This window comes from Acanthochromis polyacanthus, chromosome 18 (assembly GCF_021347895.1).
Source record: "Acanthochromis polyacanthus isolate Apoly-LR-REF ecotype Palm Island chromosome 18, KAUST_Apoly_ChrSc, whole genome shotgun sequence".
NCBI lineage: Eukaryota > Metazoa > Chordata > Actinopteri > Pomacentridae > Acanthochromis > Acanthochromis polyacanthus.
The window spans coordinates 25,316,666-25,336,037 of NC_067130.1; the positions used below are offsets into that span (position 1 = coordinate 25,316,666).

Consider the following 19,372-nt stretch of genomic DNA (forward strand, 5'->3'; position numbering starts at 1 on the left):
GACACACTGAGGAAGAATTTGAATTGAATAGGTTAGAGCAAACAGCTATAACCCTCATATCTGCAGTGTTTTTTAAAATGCCAATTCAAAAGAAAGTACAATGAGAATAAACTTAACATCTGCACCTCTATGAGGATATGTAAAATAAATTATTTGAGGCTTTAGTTTGCAAATGAAATGTCAAGTCAATCATTCTAATCCAGTACAGCTTTTGTCAAAGTCACGGAATATTTCTGTGGTTGTACACTGCCCTGGCTCTCTAGTCTGAATCACAGATTCCACCTTTATTCGACTTCATGATGTGCAATATCCAAAACCAGGAAGATTTTTGTCCTGCATTTAATAGGTTAGGCAGCAACTGGTGGAAAGAAAAGTTTGCTCCACGGGCAGTTAACATTTGTTTGTGTAGGTCGTATATGTTGCCTGCAGTATTCAGAATTAATTGATGTTGGAGATCTCCTAGAATACCCATCCTTTAGTTGAGACTTCTGACGTACCTTCCCTTGAGCCACTAGTTCCCTCTGTGCAGCTGAGGCAGCTTTCACCAGAGCACTGGTGGCAGCTGCAATAGACTTAGCTGCCTCCAGAATCTGCTCCTCGAAGTTCAAGCTCTCATCTGCTTCCTGTTTACAAGAGGGGGAAACCAACAGGCAATAAACACACTATGCTGTGACAAACTGTGGACGATGTTAGGACAAGATACTGAAACATAAAAGCCCTGTGCTTAAAATTCAACATGGCTGATCAACAACATAGAAAATGCTGGTCTCTAGAATTTTTCTAGAGATTAGCATTTTCTATGCTGTCGATATGCCATGTTGAATAAAAAAAAAATTAAAATGCCAACAGGGTAAGGTCTGTGGGACAGTCGTATATTGTGAGAGCTGCTGACAGCAAGCAAGATGTGCAGCAGGCACACTAAATGTGACCTTCTGGTAAGGTTAACAAGCTTAGTGTGAATGCTTCTGCTCTGTAAAAAGCCCTCTAACCTTGGGCTTGGTCCTTGGCCTCAGCTGCTCCAGTTTCTTGGCAGCAGCTTCAATAGCGGCTGCTGCTCCCAACAGCTCATTCTCTGCGATGACAGTGGGATCCTCAGGGTCCACCCACTCTGTGCCTGCAGCACACACAAATAACACTGGCTCAGTCTGGGCCTTAAACACTCCATTTCACACTCTGGCTCAGGACCCTCCACCCTCAAAAGAAAGCAGTGGTTGTGACATTTGCCATATTTGCCTTTAAATGTTAAAATATCTTCCCCAGAGACATGAAGGAAGCAAACTCAGCTGTCTGCTTCAATAAACTTTGAAAGACATATGAATTTAACCACATACCAATAGTGACTCTATGAAGATGATATTTTAATGTATTGAATACATTTCATCAGTATTTTTATTTTTTGGCTCTTATTTTAGGATTGGAGTTACAAGTTGTAATTTATTATTTAGACAGTGAAACCTGGCATTTTGCTGCCCTCTATGTAAACAAAGTGTTTGACACATAATGACAGAATCTTTGAGTTTTAGATATTTTTGACGTTTGTAGAGAGCTAAACTTTAATAAACTGGATATGGCATGAGAAAGAATTCACACGACAGAGGAGAATTTAACGCAGCATCTGGATTAGATCTAAAAAAAAAAAAAATTCTGCTGAGCCCCATTTGTGCATATCAATTATTAGCACAGCACATTATGAGTGTCATTTGCGTCCCCAATTGAATGAAGTACAACCTACAGCTCTGTAGGCAGCAGGATTCAGTTACGGCAAACATCACTCAAACTGGGGCAGACAGACATGCATGTGTGATTTACAACTTCAGGGAGGACTTTGCATGCATGGAATAAGTTTGTGTTTACTGTTATTCTTACTTAAGAGCTGACTGAAACTGTAGAACTCTAAGGGAGGTATATCTGACTAAGCTGGGTGGGTAGGCGATGGTTCCTAATCCGACTTCAAATTACTGTCTGAGCTTATTTGCACAAGACCTGCTGTCTGGAGCAGATACTGTTTTTCAGACATGAAACAGTTAATGCTGAAAGAGCCTCAACATCAAATAATCAATCAGGACATTGGTACCATTAAGTCTAAACGGAGATGTGAAAAAATCCTGAGACATGCAGCTGTTGTTCAGCTTTCACTCTGCTGTTAGAGGTCAAAGGAGAAGATACCTTTCATGGCCTCAGCAGCTTGGATCAACTCAGTGACAGATCCTGCCACCCGCTTTGAGTAGCTGGCCAACTGTTGCTTCAGATCATTAGAGGGCTTCTGGATGATCTGTGGAAGGAAAAAAGTCACAACCTGTAATTCAACATTTTTTGCATTGATCATTACACAAAAGGTTTGAGTTATTCAAATCGCAGTTTGTGTTGGCTAATGTTTCACTACACTGTTGTATTACAAACCCTTTGTTTCAAATTGTTTGACAGGGTGGGAAAAATATCTACATACAGTCATGAAAAAAATGAGTAGACCACCATGGTTTTCTTCAATTTCTTGTTAATTTTAATGCCAGGTGCCACTAAAGGTATATTACCTGAAGAATACAATGAACACAACAAAACATGCAGCTGACTGCATAATACTTAATGTCCCATTTGACATGCTTAAGCTTAATTGTATTCCAAGGTATATCAGAGGCCATTTCATGTCAGAAGCAGCACTGCACCTGCAAAGGCCTAGAGTGGTTTCCTGCTTACATTCGAGCCCTAGCAAAACTCAGAAGTTGTCAGCTCTCACATAATGTCTAAAACAAAAGAAATATGTGAAGCCACAAAGGCAGCCATCTTGGAACTGCTGGAAATTAGCATGTGTGAGAGACAGACAGGTAGCAAAAAAACTGAAGATCTCCAAGGTTCACTATACCAAGACAAAACAAGCCCAACAAGGGAGCCTGGAGAAGCCTACAAATCAGACTGTCTTGCCCCTACAGTAGAACATGGGGGTGGATCAGTGATGATGTGTGGCGGTTTCAGTATGGGTGGAACAGGGAAAATGCAATTGAGTGAAGGGCGAATCAACCAGGTCATGTACAGGGCTACTCTTGAAAACAGTCTTCTTCTATCAGCTGGAAAACTCTTTCCTGCCTCGAATGACTGGATTTTCCAACAAGGCAATGCCCCTGGCCACATGGCAAGGATGGAGCGCTATTCAAAGTCTGATCCTAATGAATCAGCGGGCATCCCAAGTTACTGAAAGTGCTGTTTTAGGCCACAGATACACAAATATACATGCACTATCCCAGCTGATCCTGACTTGAGTTAACGTGTGTATGCTGACTGGACGTAAGTAAGTGTAACAGAAGACATGGTGCCCCTTTACTTGCTAAACCTCCACAATGCTCTCTGCTTGGCAACATTCGACTACAACCCTCCTCTTGTAGCTACAGTAATAAGCTGTAGGAAGCTCCACCTTATGCACTGAGCCACCACAGCCAATCTACAAGTGTGTATTATCTTGCAAAATGTTGGGCCAATCGTTAATATTAAACAAATACAAATGTGGCTTGGCTAAAAAAAGAGGCTGCTTTTGATGTAAATATCATCCATGAAATAATTGTCACTTGGTGTGTGGAAAAAAAGAAGCATGAAAGTATAACTGTTAGACTTCTTCATGTGTAATTACTGATGTGGTTTCATCAGCATACACATTCACTAATGTCAAGGGAGGAGGAGAGTAGTGACTTTCTAATAAAAAAATTTAAGCCTATGAATGACAATACTGACAGACTAGTTTGATTAGTTGATGTTCAGATATAGTTGGGTTTAAGTTAGTGTCCTCAGTTCGTCCTAGGTGGGCAGGCAGTTTTCAGGTTGGAGCAGTGTGTGACAGCTGCAGGGAATTAACACGGCTCAGCCCATACCCAGCTCAAGTTTATTCAGATGTGATGTCATGAGAAGATAGAGACAAGGACGTAACCGCACAGGAATGCCAACAGGGAGCCAAACCAATCCCGCTGGCAAACACAGAGACATCTATGTACCGTAGACCAACAATCTGATGTTCAGACAATATGCATAGAGAGCACATCACTACCTGAGCTCACCATGTGAAACAATATTAGACAGAGGTTTACATGACAAATGGGATGTCACACAAAAACCAACAACTCCATGCATCAATTCTAGAAAAGGTTCTTTCATCTGTGAGGTTACATGCTCTAAAGTTTCTCTGCGCCATGTGTCCCTTTCATGGAAATATATCAATATTAATGCTGTATTTTCTACAGAGATCCAGGACCAGAGACTGGGTGTGGTTGATGTTCTCCAGCTGTCAGAGCATGGACCACAGGTTCAGATCACATCTGCAGTTTTAGAAAAAAGGGTTGTATCCAGCACCCCACTGGACTTTTTACATTGGAATATTTACACATATTTTAATTTTTGAGGCTCAGAAAATATACCTAAACACAAAGCATAAAGTGTCTTTAAACAACATTTAGAATTTCACTATTTAATTTAGCAGACTGATATGCTCTGAATGAGGCAGTTCCAGAACACCACGCAAATGCACCTGCCTGAGCAGTAACCAAAACAACAAAACAACACATGAACAGCAGTGGAGACCAACACATAGATGTAAAATGATCTTCCCCTCCTCAAATGGTCAGAACAGAGAGACAGTCAGCTGACAGAGTGACTGCATAGTGGCATCCAATACAGTCTAATGATACATAACATCACCCAATCAGCATATGTTCACACACCTATAGCAAAGTCAGATTCCATCAGTCTTAACCTGTGAAAGTAACTAACTTTTTAAATAAAAGTTTTTTTTTCTACAAAAAAACACATCCCCTTCTGTTTGTTAGCAGAGATCACCTGACAGCCACTATCATGCTGCTGATGGTATTCTACGGGATTGTTGCAGTATCAAGTATTCAGTGAAGCATTCAAATAATGCATTCCCACACTTGTGTACATCAGAAATGCAGTGTACTGACTGGCTTGCACCCACATTAGTGAGCCACACGTTTAAATGAATAACAATAAACCAGTTGAAAAAAGATAACAAGACAGATAATCAAACAAATGACAGCTATTTCAGATCTAAAAAGGAAAAGCTGATAAGAAGGCAGTCGTCATGCTGTGAACCCAGATCAAGTTCAAGATCAAAACCTTTCTAGAATACAATAGAAAATTATATTGACTTTAGAAAGTCAGAGGTTAAGAAGAAGTCAGAGGAAAATATTTTGAGACAGTGGATGTTCTCATTCCATCTGAGCACTGGTGGAGTTAATTCATACTGGTATGTAATTTTTAGTAGGACTACAGTGCCACTAAAGAAGGCATTCTAATCTTGCTTAAGTGACACAAGATACAAACAGATACCAACAGAGTCAAACAGCTGTTGGACTGAGCAGGGCATTTGTCTGAATGTGTGTATGTGTGTCAAAGTGTATGGCTGGAAAAAACTAAATTTTGAAAAAGTGATCTCTGGATTTTACCATACCCACCAACAGATGCTTTTATCAGTCATTTTAAAGGCGTACTTCTAAGCTTTATTTTAACAACACTATCACAGTGACCAGCAGAAAAGTCATATGTGCAAGGCCAAGGAAATTAATTATTTCATCTGCTTTAAACGCCACACAGCGTAGAAAGAAGAACCCTGCCCACGCCAGGCTTCTCTATTAGAAATCAATAAATCTTTGTCTTTTTTCCAGTTTTTGTTGTCTTCCCAGGTGATACACTTAGAATTCTGCTGTATCATATCATAATGGAATTAAACAGGATTTTACAAAAAGTTGCCCTTTTGTCTGCATGTTTGACAAAGTATGTTTTAAATAGCTTTTTCATAATAGTGTTTTTGACGTGCACTTTGTTGTAATTGTAAGTACTCAACTAGCTCTTTTGTGCTAAATATTTCAAACACCACTTGCCAATCACACTTTAGTTATTTCAGTGACGTCTCCATATTGAAATTGTTTTATGAGACAAAATTTTCTGAGAAAGGTGCTTGTGACTTGTTTATCTTATTTGTCCTTGATACAGTTACTAGTGTTTGTATTATAGATGCTGTCATACAATGCCCCACAGTGGTTGGTGCAGCTGTCTCACAGCAAGAGGGTCTTTGTGTGGAGTTTGCATGCTTTATCCATGCTTGCATGCGTTTCCTCCAGGAGCTTAAGTTTCTTCCACCATGAAAAACATTCTAAGTTAATTCTCTAAAGGGCAACTGAACGAGGCGCTTGCTTAGACCTGGAGATGGTCCTTGCGTCCCACATAGTACCTGCCTGTTGCTTCTAATACTTTAACTGCAGCAAACTAATTTACCTATGAGGATTAGTTAATGATAACTTAGGTAGTGATGTCTTACCACTAATACATGCTCCAGCAGTCCCAGATATCCAGTAGCACATTCATTGCCATAGCGTAGAGCTCTCATCTGGACCTCCTTGCTGACCTCAGGGTGGTAGGCAGCTTCCTGAAAGGCAAACAGAGAAAAACCGATATGTGAACCAAGCACTGCATCAGGACCAGCCCATTAAATCTGTTAAAAACACGTTTGTAATGTCAACAACAGTAAATAATTTAGTGTTCCATAAAAGGTTTCAATTAGTGAATGGTATACTTGACTTGAACAGGTACAAACTAAAAGTTGAGTAGGGACAACCTGATTGATACTTGAGAACATTGTTCCAAAGTATCTCTGTACAAAAAAATGGAAAAGAAAATGTCAAAGAATTCAAGCAACATGATGCACATGCTTTATTTAGATTGCATCCTGCATTGTCTTTGTAGTTCCACTTGTCTGATTGTGACTAAGACTGATTGGCTTTTAGTGTTTTACTGAAATGCAAGTCAGTGTTTTCCTGAGTTAAATTTGTTCTACAGCATTCAAGTACTGTAGCTGTGACAGATTTTGGTCATTGATTGTATCCTTGATTTACATGGCGACCGTCAGTCTCACCACTAGGCTACTGTGTTGACCAAGAGACACAGCAACACATTTACGTCATGATTACTGACACAAATCTCCTGTGTACCTTGCAGGAATGCAGCATGTCAGCAATTGCCCTTCTGCTGAGGTTGGCGGTGGCAATGATATCTTCCTGACGACAAGAGTTCCCAGCAGCCACTGCCTTTGCTGTTGCCATAGTGATTCCTTTCGTCATGCGAATGAACTCTTCAGGTGTGGTTGTCTTTGGTGGTGGGTCAGAACTGCTGAATGCCTGTGCAAAGAAACCAGGGGCTATTATTGGCATACTGAATATGCAAAAAGCAATTTTATAGTCATTTTTTATCCAACAATCAGGTAGATATTTTGCTACAACATAGTTTCAGAGTTCTTTTTGAATCCTTGGAATAGGCATATCTTACCAGATAAAGCGAGAAAGAAATATTTGTTACAGTTTTGACAAAAACATAACTCACAGCCAGCTCCTGTTTGATGTGTTCAATGGTGGCCTCTAAAGCTCTGGTTCCTTTTGTGGCTTCATCCTCCACTGCCTTCACAGTCTTCAGGAGGGATGTTACGTTGGTCACCATCACCTATAGCAGCCAGGTCAGATTAAACTGATACAGCTTTCTTCAATAGATATCACAAACACATCTTAATTGTACTTTGTACACTTCTGGATGATAGCAGTATGAGATACTGTAGTTACATTGTTTGTTTTAGTCTTTATGTTGATATACAGAATACAACATGCAGTATAGCTGAGTGAGTGAGTAAGCAAGTGAGTGAGTCCACAAGTCCACAAGGGCTATAAACAGCAGCTAAACTCCATCTTCAGGGTTTGAACATCACTTTCAAAATAGGTAGGTCTCATACAATTGTATATATGTTTTTTTGTTTGTGTTTATTCTTACTTTAGCAGAATTCTTAAGCTGCAGCATGCTGGGGTCATCATGAGGTTTGCCTGCAGCTGCCTTGGTGGAGCTAATAAGATTCCCCAGAGCTTTGGCAACGTCCTTCACTGCATTGATCAAGACCACCTGTAAAGAGTAAAGCACATTGCATTATTTTTCACGTGCCTCCACCAAACTCCCTCAGTGAATTGATTATATACAGACACATAAAGAAGCGATTGTGTACCGGTTCAGGAGCTGGCAAATATGCAACAAGTTTTCTGACGAACAGGTTATCTTTTCATACCTGGGTCTCTGGGTCTTCAGAACCCAGGCTGGCAGCTCCCAGTTTGACCACATCTGCCAGTTTGGTAATGGTAGACACTGAGGATTGGGCAGCCTGAGCCAGTTTCTCCTGACTGGCTCCAGCACCAGACACCAGCAGTTTGGTGTCCTCCACCAAAGCCTTGGCTGTCTTCAGGATGCACTCTCTGAAGAAGAAAGATCACAAAGTCACTAGTACTCAGGCAAAACACGGGCAATGGGTGTTTGTATGAAATAAATTGTGTTTACATACGCACTAGTATTCTGGTTTTGACATTCAATATTTTGTATAAGAGAAATATGGCTATTCACACCTCTCTGCACATGAGACTATATAGGATTCTGGTCACCTGTGTGCAGTCGTCTCGTACTCACAACAGTTTGCACCAACAAAGAAGATTCAGAAACCTGGCTAAGGGTGCTGTAATATGCTGGTTTCTATCGAGGCAACTGCAGGTTTAATTCTGGGCTTTTAGGGTTACAACAGTGGTTCTCTTCTTACTGGGGTACGACACCATAGCAACTAATGCAGCACACCTAATCTGCCGCGGATATGCTTGAGATAACAGATCAACACACATAAAAACACTGTCTATTGATCAATTATTCCTTTTGAAAATGCATCACCATTTGAAGAAGATCTCAGGGAGCTTGGTGCACACCCAAAATAATGAGGGTTTTTTTTTTAGGAGAGCAGGAAATTCAGAGCTCGTCTAAACCAATTTTTTTCCTGACAAGCACACATACAGGAGATATATTCCGTCTAGCTTCATTTTTTTCCCTGTTGACTGCAAATAATTTTAAAGCAATATCATTGTCCTAGAGTCCTTTGTATAGTGATGTAATCCTATAAGTTACAAATAAAGCACAAAATGTTTGTTCTTGTTGCTCCCAAGACCTTCTAACACTGAAAGAGGTGCAGCTGAAAGAATAAGGCTAAAATTATCTTAAGAACACGCTATATCTACACAACACATTTACTGAAATACATAATTGTAAATATACAGTATTTTTGTGACTTAATGACAGAGCAGTGATATTAATAAGCCTATTAAATCAGTCTGCCTTTTTGACAGCTTTCTTGACTAGCTTTGGATGCAGCAGTTGTGTTGCTTTTAGATTGTATTATACACTGCCTACCTGTTTATTATATTATTACTACCTTCAGCTTTGAGTATGCCACTCATTCTCTGTGGCATCGTTTTGATAAGCTTCCGCAATGTCAAAGGATTTCTTTCTGTCCAGAGATGCATTAATTTTTCACCAAGATCTTACACTTATGATGGAGAGTCAGACTGCTAAACAAAGTCTCCTCCAGCATATCCCAAAGATTCTCAGTGGGACTGAGGTCTGCACTCTGTGGAGGCCAATCCATGTGTGAAAATGATGTCTCATGCTCCCTAAACCACTCACTCACAATGTGAACCCCGTGAATCCTGGCACTGTCGTCTCAGAATATGTCCGTGCAATCAGGGAAGAAAAACTCCATTGTTGGAAAGACCTGGTCATTCAGTATATTCAGGTAGTCAGCTGACCTCATTCTTTGGGGAAATAACATTGCTGAACCTGACCAACCCCATATCATAACCCTAACCCCAACAGGTTTGTAGGCACTAGCCATGATGAGTGCATCACTTCATTCGCCTCTCCTCTTTCCCTGATGCGCCCATCACTTTAGAACAGGGTAAATCTGGACTCATCAGACCACATGACTGACCACTTTTGTTCCTTGAAGATGATGGTTCATCATTATCCCTCCAGGTTTTAATAATGTGTTGGACGGTTCTTAACCTGACTTTAGTAGTTTCAGAAACCTCCTTAGTTGTTTTGTGTGCAGGACAATAATTTGACCCTTCTGAGACAGATTAGCATCCTTTCTGTCACCACAGGATATATCTTTCACCATGATTGTTTAAGAAATGAGAAGCTACTCACTGCATCAGCTAGAGTTAAATAAGTCGTTGCAGCTGAAACATATTTATCACTGCATAATTATCCAATGGAAGGCTCTTAGCTCTTTGCTTAGTTAAATCTAGGTGGTGACTTTCTTTTGGCGAGGCACTGTAGTTTTAAACTCTTCTTTTTTCTTTTCGTTTAGGACTACAGTTTTATGTTCCTGTGATAAATGTGTGTCAATAAACTTATCATGTTTGTGATTAGTCATCTGACGCCCATCATTTTATAAGAACACACTCAGTTCGATTCAGATCCTGAGTTGATTTATGGAGTTTATCATCAGCTTTGTGTGACTGCTAAGTGTGACTGCAATTGTTTGGTTTAGGAAAGGTAGATAACAAATAGATAGCCTGATTATGCTGAACATGCTTCATAGTACAGGCACCTGGCAGCATTTCCAGGTTCCTCAAAACCAGGTTAAGATCTTTTCCAGGTTTCTAAAACCAGGATAAGATGTTACATATGATTATCCAAAAACTTGATAATGACTAGGATACTAGTGTGTCTGTAAACAAAATCAGTAACAATTTTTTCTGCTGTGATATCTTCTAAAGAAGGTCTCTGTAGCATTTAATACCTGTGGTCAGCGAAAGTCTCTGTGTTCTCTCGGTTTAGAGTACCAGCAGTGGCAAACATAATGGTGGTGTCAAGGTCTGCAATGATTCCAGACACAGCGCTGGCTGCTGTGATACAGGCCTGGGTGCCACGGTTACCGGCCTGCAGGGATGCCAACACATGGGATACCTGAAAGAAGAAAACAAATCTGTAATGGGTGGAAGTTGGAGTTACTGTGCATATTTAGTAGAGACAAAGTGTTCGAAGTAAAGTAATCAAAGCCATTGAGAAATTCATAACAAAACATCATGAATGGTGTATCTCTACAAATTTTACTTGAAGTAGAAGAAAATTTGAAATCCCTATGCTACGGATTCAATTATTGTCTAAGAATAATGTAAGAAGGAATAAAGTGATTGGTTGTGGTCTGACCTTTTCTGAGACTTTGCGGGCACTTTCAATCAGCTCTTTTTTGGTAAAGGAGTCATTGGGACTACACTGCAGAGCTCCTGCTTTGGTCACCAAACCTGTGCAAGTGAAACCCAACTCACCCACTTGCTTCTTAATGTGAGAACCAATCTAGAAACAAAGACAAAAATGTGATTAACAACTTGAGAACTACAGAAAGTGTAGCTGGCATGTACTGTAATGTAACTCTGAAAGGGCAAGGGGCAGATGTATGGTTTTATTTACTTCATCATTTTCTGCAGTCATGGCTGCAAATTTGGCCTCATTTGCCAAATTTCCAAACTCATTGGTCAGCTGATTGGCCAGTCCTCCAAGATCATCTGGGTTGGTGTTGGACTTAGTCACCTGAAGAAAGATAAGAAATACATTAGCTGTGCTAGTTAGTTTTGCAATAACTATCGCATCTATCTTCATCTTTATGTTTAAGTCTGACACTTTTATAATGAAATCTCAAAAATATTGCATTCAATAGAGGACTTGTGAAATCATTATTGATCATGATGCACTCCTAGTCCAACATGTAATTTACACAAGTGTGGTGTAAAAAACATTGAACATGCACAGTGTGAATACTGGATTTTCAGTGATGGAAGCAACATTGTTCATCCAGTTGTTAAGTTTGTTGAAAATAAACATATGTACAGATTTTGGATTCTTTAATAGATTAGACATTGGTACATTTCTAAAAAAAATAAAATACTAAGTTACTGAGCTTGTTTATGGATAGCAAAATATCACACTTTTAACAAAATGTAAAGCTTTGGCCTGTGAAAATAGGAAAATATCACAATGTCTTACCATCTCCTGCACCGTGACAGCAATGGCCTTGGCCGTCTTAACCATGGTGGTTTGATAGTCCACAAAGGTGCCTTCAGGTTCAAGTGCAGGTGTGTCTTCCATTTTATTGATCGCATCATTGATGGAGTCCACCATGCCACCCACAGCACCTGCTGCACCAGCGGCTTCAGCCAGTGTGGCACCGAGGTCATCTACTGCTTCTTTCATCATCTGCACTGACTCCTCCAGGGCCTCCTGCATGTGTGATGCCTGGAGAGAGGAAATACAGTCAGAAAAATGATTACTCTCTATGTTAGGAAAGTGTCAAAACAAACTCTGCATCTCAGCTTGCATTTCACTGCATAGCTGCAGACTAAGTCTTCATGCTGACAGATATCACTGAAAGTACTGTACCTACAATGTACACTTGAAGGCCAGAACAGGACCATGGCACAATTGAAGAAGGTGGCCTGGTCTGATTTGGTGCAAATTATTTGCCAGTGCATCAAGGTTGAATGCATCTTTGTAGACAAAGGGAAATGTGCTGCAAAGATACTGTGCGAAGTGAAAGCAACAAGTGCATGTCAGTCTTGTAAAAAATATAGGCTACTTATGTAACCCCAGTTCTCAGAGTAGCATGAGTGAAATGTCTCACTATGGGATACACCTCCTGCGTATGCCTCAGAAGCGTTTATCCCATTACGCCAATCCTGATTGGCTGGTAATCGCAACACCTGCATCAGGTGAAGTCACCTACCCTTAAGTAGCCTGTGCTACCATGCAGCATCCCTCAAACACCTCTTTTCGCTTTGTGTGGCATATCTTAGCTTTGTACGTGCTAGCTAGCTTCTTCTTCTTCTTCTTTTACTTTTGGCTTTTCCCTTCAGGGGTTGCCACAGCGAATCAATTGCCTCCATCTAACCCTGTCTGCTCCATCCTCTTCTCTCACACCAACTACCTTCATGTCCTCTTTAACCACATCCATAAACCTCCTCTTTGGTCTTCCTCTAGGCCTCCTGCCTGGCAGTGGGAAACTCAGCATCCTTCAACCACTATATTCACTCTCTCTCCTCTGGACATGTCCGAACCATCTCAGTCTGGCCTCTCTGACTTTATCTCCAAAGCCTCTAACATGTGCTGTCCCTCTGATGTACTCATTCCTGATCCTATCCATCCTGGTCACTCCCAAAGAGAACCTCAGCATCTTCAGTTCTGCCTCCTGTCTTTTCCTCAGGGACACTGTCTCCAGACCAAACAACATGGCTGGTCTCACCACAGTTTTGTAAACCTTTCCTTTCATTTTAGCTGAAACTCTTCTATCATACCTGACACTTTTCTCCAGCCGTTCCACCCTGCCTGTACACACTTCTTCACCTCTTTTCCACACTCTCCATTGCTCTGGACTGTTGACCCGAAGTACTTAAAATCCTCCACCTTCTTGATCTCTTCTCCCTGTAACCTCACTCTTCCACTCGGGTCCTTCTCATTCACACACAGATACTCCGTCTTGCTGCGGCGAACCTTCATTCCTCTCCTTTCCAGGGCAAACCTCCATGCCTCTAGCTTCTCCTCCACCTGTTCCCTGCTCTCACTACAGATCACAATGTCATCTACAAACATCATAGTCCATGGAGACTCCTATCTAACCTCGTCTGTCATCCTGTCCATCACCATAGCAAACAAGAAGGGGCTCAGAGCTGATCCCTGATGTAGTCCCACCTCCACCTTGAACTCCTCTGTCACACCTACAGCACACCTCACCACTGTCTTACAGTCCACATACATGTCCTGCACCACTCCAACATACTTCTCTGCCACTCCAGACTTCCTCATACAAAACCACAGTTCCTCTCTGGGCACCCTGTCATAAGCTTTCTTATGACAGGTATGCTCGCTAGCTAACTGTTCACAAATTTGGAGCTACCTCTGCTATTGCACCGTCGACGAACGCTAGCTGACATACCTACGACCGTCCATGCTTCACCATAGCCTACTCGACCACAACAAGGTTAGGCTTTTTACATGCTTTATCACACCAGCCAGCATTGTTTTGGTTAATTAGCACGCCAGCTCATTCACAGTGACCCTTGTTCAGCTCCCTAGCTAATCAAGATGGACGCTCATTTTTCTTACACCAGGAGAGACTCTGTGGCCCGGCTGTGCCTGTAACAACAAAATATCGAGCTGCAACTCACAGCTCCTGTCAGGACAGCCATGGCAGCTTCCACTGCAGAGGGATGTGCTGTCCCAGGTGGGGATAGCAATATTTCACCCACACTTGGAGCACCTGGCCCTATCAGCCTGGCCTGTGAGTGGTGTAATTTAAATACTACAGGGCTCCCTCAGAGTGTGATGAACACTACTGACAAACAGTCTTCTCTACAATTAATGTATACCTGGCTGCTATTGGAGCATGCCATGTGGGATTTGAAGGAAAGACGGACAGCCAACATCCTTTGGTCTGCCGTTTCATTTATTACCGTTTCCAGGCCGCTGGCCCCCCATTCGACTTGGCAGTGGTTTTGAATGGGCTCTCAAGGACTCCATTTGAACCACTGGAAGAGGTTATCTTGAATCACATGTCTCTGAAGAAATGGCTGCTGCTGGCTTTGGCCTCTGCCAAGCATGTCAGTGATATTCATGCACTCTCAGTGTACTCCTCGTGCACTCAGTTTGCTCCTGAGCATGCCGGGGTGTCACTGAAGCCCTACCTTGCTTTTGTGATGGTTGCTTCTTGCTATCGCACTGCTCTTACAGCATTTTCTCCGTCCCAATTTTCTTCTGAAGAAGAACAGCAGTTGCATATGCTGTGTCCAGTCCACACCTTTTTGTGTCCTGGGATAGCCCCTACAGGTGCAGGCCCATCACAAAGCAGCAGCTTTCCCACTGGGTTGTGGGAGCAGTTGACCTGGCCTCAGGGCATGCAGTCCCCTGTTGGCCTGGCTGCATCCTGGGCCCTGTCTAAAGGGGTTTCAATTCAGGAGATTTGTGGAGCAGCAAGCTGGTCTTCACCTCTCACTTCGGTTATCTTTCTTAACCTGGACATCTCTGCTCTCAGCCTGGCTCATAAAAGTACTGAGTGCTGGGCCCCCTAAGAGCAGAGGGCTGTTATCTGAGTGCTGGTGGTTGATTTGAAATTTAGTATGTCTGGCAATACAGGAGTTTCTATGCCCCATAGTGTGACATCGAAATGAATGCTAAGAATGAGAACTATAGGTTACTGGTGTAACCCCAGTTCTCAGAGTAACAGGAGTGAGCTGTCTCACCAAACAGCCCTTCTTGCTGGCAAAGCGAGAATAGGTGCTTACTTTGAGTGATGTTGCATGGCAGAACAGGCAACTTAAGGGTAGGCAGTTCCACACAGGTGTCACGATCACTAGTCAATTAAGACTGGCCTAATAAGATAAATGCTTCTGAGGCATACACAGTGGGCGTATCCCTACTCTGAGAACTGGGTTTATGCAAGTACCTATAGTTTTCCTCAATATGAAAGTAATCCAGTAACTAATTTCCTCTGTACATCGTCATACAAAATATGTCTGTACACTTGATATTTCATCTTGCTGTTCCTACCACCTGTTCTATCATCAGTACAGATGAGTACTTGAAAAAGCAATATCTGTCCAGGCATTGATCCTTGGAGCCTTGATCCTAATTCCAGGATATATTCTTAAGGATGTGTGTTGGTCTGCTATCTTTACTAGATATCCAGAGAAAATACATGCAAAGTGGCAGCTTTAGTACCTTAGGGTTTCCTCCTGCTTCCTTGGCAGTGTAGAGCATCTGTAGGGCTGACTCTGTCAGGGTCTTGGTCTGGTCTAAGACAGCCATCTGTTGTTGGCTGCTGAGGATTTTGGATGCTGTGCCAATGGCTGCCATTATCAAGGGCTCAAAGTAACTGGCCATCTGAGATACCTATTCAAGTGTGGAAAACAAATCAGACACGACAACATGTTTAAAACAGAGATTTTGAAATAAAAGGAACATGTGAGATTTGTACAATTTTAATCCTAGTCAGCATTCAGAAGACCTACACTCAACAGACAGTCAACATTCATATTACAGTGTGTCACCTCTGTGGACGTGTTTTCCTGGGTTTTACCTTGTGTCCCAGCTGGGAAGCCTCAGATCGAGCAGCCACAGCGACAGGATCAATCAAGTTACTGATCTCATGGACAGAGGCAGCCATTTGCTCATGGAGAGTCTATAACATACACACAAACACAGAAAGTTGAATTTATAAGTTTCTTTTTTAAAAAAGCACAAATTTTAAATCACTCTTGACATAGAGTTATAACAGTTTCCTTTATCATTTGTTGCCTGAATACTACAGGGAACACCAAAGGTCACAGCTGCTGTTGTTGTATGGATAATTTTTATGTTGCAGAAAGTTTTGCTTCACCTCACATTAATGTTTGCACTTACTTGGTCCTCTAGGAACAGCTCAAGTGATTTATGACACAGTATCATGTATTAGAGTAGTACCGCTGGCTGTGACTTCAGCAAGGCACTGCATCCTCAGCTATGGCTGCTCAGCCACAAGTCTGCACTGTTGCACTTATAAAGAAAACCAGAAGAGTTCTCTCTCGCTGACTACTACTCAGACAGACCAAAGCTGTGCTGAGGACTGCAGCTTTGGAATGGCATTGCTGTCACTGTGACAGTACCCATGGATGTGAAAATAATAGTGACTGCATGCAGCAGTTGTGGGTGTGCAGACATGGTTGTGCCAGCTGAGCGTCATTTGCAGACGCTACTATTTTCCTGAAGTCCTGTGGTGTGTTGGTAACACATCTGTCATAGAAGCGCTACAGGTTCAAACAACAGGGCAGCTGGACATACACATAGCATCATATTCTGAAACACAGCAGCAAAACATTACCGAACAATAACCACATCTAGTCGCAGCTACACACAAACTACAGCTGTATCTCTTCTTTTCATAGGATCTCAGCGTTTTTCTTTACAGTTGGTGCATTACAACTACACTGGACCAGCACTGGTCCTAAGGATCAAAGAGAACGCCAAAGGTACTGTGAGGTAATGCAAAAGTCACTCAGGAAAATAATTTTATTGTGACCTTTTCGAGGCAACAAAGAATACAGTTAGATGATTACTTACAGATACAGTACATATATTGTATTACAATATAATGAAGCACAATACAACTGCTCTGTAATTATTACTATCTTAACGGCCTGCTGCTTTTTAACATTTCTTTAAGACATCTACTTTGCGAACTTGTGTTTTTATGTGTTGTTTTTTTATTGTGGAGCCTGTCAAAGATGAATTTTTGTCACTGTTTGGGACAGACAAAGTTTATCCATCTCTCTATCTATCCATCTATGGCAGGTGGTAGTGTTGCACTGAAAAACACCGAATGATGTCTCGGGAGGGAAGTTCATTCTTGGTGTTTCACATCCACATATTTAAAAAATAGTAGAAACGCCTGAGGAAATGCCATTCACTGACAAAACTTATGGCATAGAAAAGAGCCACTTTTCTAGTTTTTCAGGACTTTGAACCTCATCTCCCATATTCTTCAGAATGGAACTGGCCCAGAAGTAATCAGACCTCAGACCTCTTGAAACATGACTAACAGACAAAGTTGAAAAGTCTGCAAAGGTATCAAGCGGACGACTGAATTTAGATTGTACTGTTAAAAATGCATGAATTTACCAAAAGGTAGTTTGTTGATGTTAGTTGGTAGTTCAATCAATTAGTTTTTCTAAGTGAGACAGATATTTAAGTTAACGTTTTACATTCATCTATGAAGTATGCATTTTTATGGCAGTTTTTTCAAAGCAAACTGCCTTTCACACATACCCTAATAAATAAATGACAATTGTTAGGGAAAAATCTGTTCCAAGTACTGAGTTATACACTTAATAAATCTTGAAATCTTTAACATTTACTGAAAAATGTAAGATTTGTAAATTTAAAATGTGACCTTTAAGACAAAGTTCTCGTGAAAAGTGTATCTTCATCTTGCGCACCATCACTGACCTAGGTCTTTTTAAATCAAAACCTTCTTGTTTAAAATGGCTTTTAATACCTAGCGGCATGGTGACATTTTACTACTTTTATTTCTTTTGGATGTATATTTAAGTGCTGTTTTATTGCTGTTCATTTTATTGTTTTGTTGTACGGGTTGTATGGGCTGCACAGTGGCGTGGTGGTTAGCACTTTCGCTTTGCAGCTAGAAGATCCTTGGTTCGTGTTCCGGCCTTCCCAGGATCTTTCTCCATGGAGTTTGCATGCTCTCCCTTTGCATGCATAGGTTTCTTCTGGGTACTTCAGTTTCGCCCCACAGTCCAAAAATGTGCAGAGGTTAATCGATTATTCTAAATTTCCCCATAGGTGTGAATGCAAGTGTGATTATTTGTCCTGTTGAAAGTTACGGTATTGTTTTTAAGTTCTTCTCTTGATTTTCACTGTGAAGCACTTTGGTCACCCTTTGGGCGGTTGAAAAGGGCTACAGAAATAAACTTTGATTAATTAATTTTGACATCTACAATGTAACATGGAGGGCTTGTGAATTTCAGAGTTTACTGGGGAGAGCTCACAAAGCTTCTTCCATGGAATCATTGTCCCTCTAAACATTTTACATGTATAGCTGATAGAGACTCCATCCATCCATTCTCTATACACCGCTTTATCCTCACTAGGGTTGCAGGGGGCGCTGGAGCCTATTTCAGCTGACTCGGGCGAAGGCAGGGGACACCCTGGACAGGTTGCCAGTCTGTCGCAGAGCTACATATACAGACAAACAATCACACTCACATTCACACCTACAGGCAATTTAGAATAATCAGGTCACCTCAGCATATTTTTGGACTGTGGGAGGAAGCCGGAGTGCCCGGAGAAAACCCACGCATGCACAGGGAGAACATGCAAACTCCATGCAGAAAGATCCCAGGCCCACCCCGGGACCTTCTTGCTGCAAGGCGAAAGTGCTAACCACTACTCTACTGTGCAGCCTGATAGAGACTCAAAAACTCAAAATTGAATGTGTTATACAAAGACCAGTGACAAATACATGAGAGGATTAAAACTAAAAATTTGGACGCATTTAAAGTGTGCAGTAGAGTGTATTTACTATGAATAGTACCAAGTTGTATGTAGACATAGTGTCCAACTGCAGATCAGCAAACAATGTGGAAGGCTTCATGAGCAGTTTAAAATTTGCATAAATAAAAAATCCGTGAAAGTCTAAAGTCATACTGAGCATGTTTACCTCCATGGAGATGTCCTCTCGTGGTGTTAGCTGTTGGCTTATGGCAGCCAGAGAGGCCTGATCAACTTCACGGATACAGCCATTGAGCACCTCAATAGCATCATCACATTCCCTCTGGCCAGGAGCTTTTTCTCTGCACAAGCACACATTAAATAGAGGGTGAATAAAGTGATTTGTGGCTGTCATACTAAACTACTAAATACGTAATGGGGTGCTTTGAGATTCTTAGAACATGCTTGATCTTTCAAAATTAGCTTGAAATGTGAA

General features: G+C 41.4%; 1 protein-coding gene across 1 annotated transcript in view; it reads right to left on the reverse strand.

Annotated features, from left to right (window-relative positions):
* The window catches only part of tln1 (talin 1), an 87,273-nt gene that overhangs the window by 10,364 nt on the left and 57,537 nt on the right, over positions 1 to 19,372 (reverse strand). Inside the window, exons 39-53 of the mRNA XM_022211573.2 lie at positions 19,106 to 19,238; positions 15,971 to 16,072; positions 15,613 to 15,783; positions 11,890 to 12,138; positions 11,317 to 11,436; positions 11,056 to 11,202; positions 10,646 to 10,812; positions 8,096 to 8,279; positions 7,810 to 7,935; positions 7,372 to 7,488; positions 6,984 to 7,169; positions 6,314 to 6,421; positions 2,167 to 2,272; positions 990 to 1,114; positions 498 to 623 (exon numbers count right to left, since the gene is read on the reverse strand). Coding sequence (XP_022067265.1) covers positions 498 to 623; positions 990 to 1,114; positions 2,167 to 2,272; positions 6,314 to 6,421; positions 6,984 to 7,169; positions 7,372 to 7,488; positions 7,810 to 7,935; positions 8,096 to 8,279; positions 10,646 to 10,812; positions 11,056 to 11,202; positions 11,317 to 11,436; positions 11,890 to 12,138; positions 15,613 to 15,783; positions 15,971 to 16,072; positions 19,106 to 19,238 — 2,167 coding nt within the window. The remainder of the gene's footprint in view (positions 1 to 497; positions 624 to 989; positions 1,115 to 2,166; positions 2,273 to 6,313; positions 6,422 to 6,983; positions 7,170 to 7,371; positions 7,489 to 7,809; positions 7,936 to 8,095; positions 8,280 to 10,645; positions 10,813 to 11,055; positions 11,203 to 11,316; positions 11,437 to 11,889; positions 12,139 to 15,612; positions 15,784 to 15,970; positions 16,073 to 19,105; positions 19,239 to 19,372) is intronic.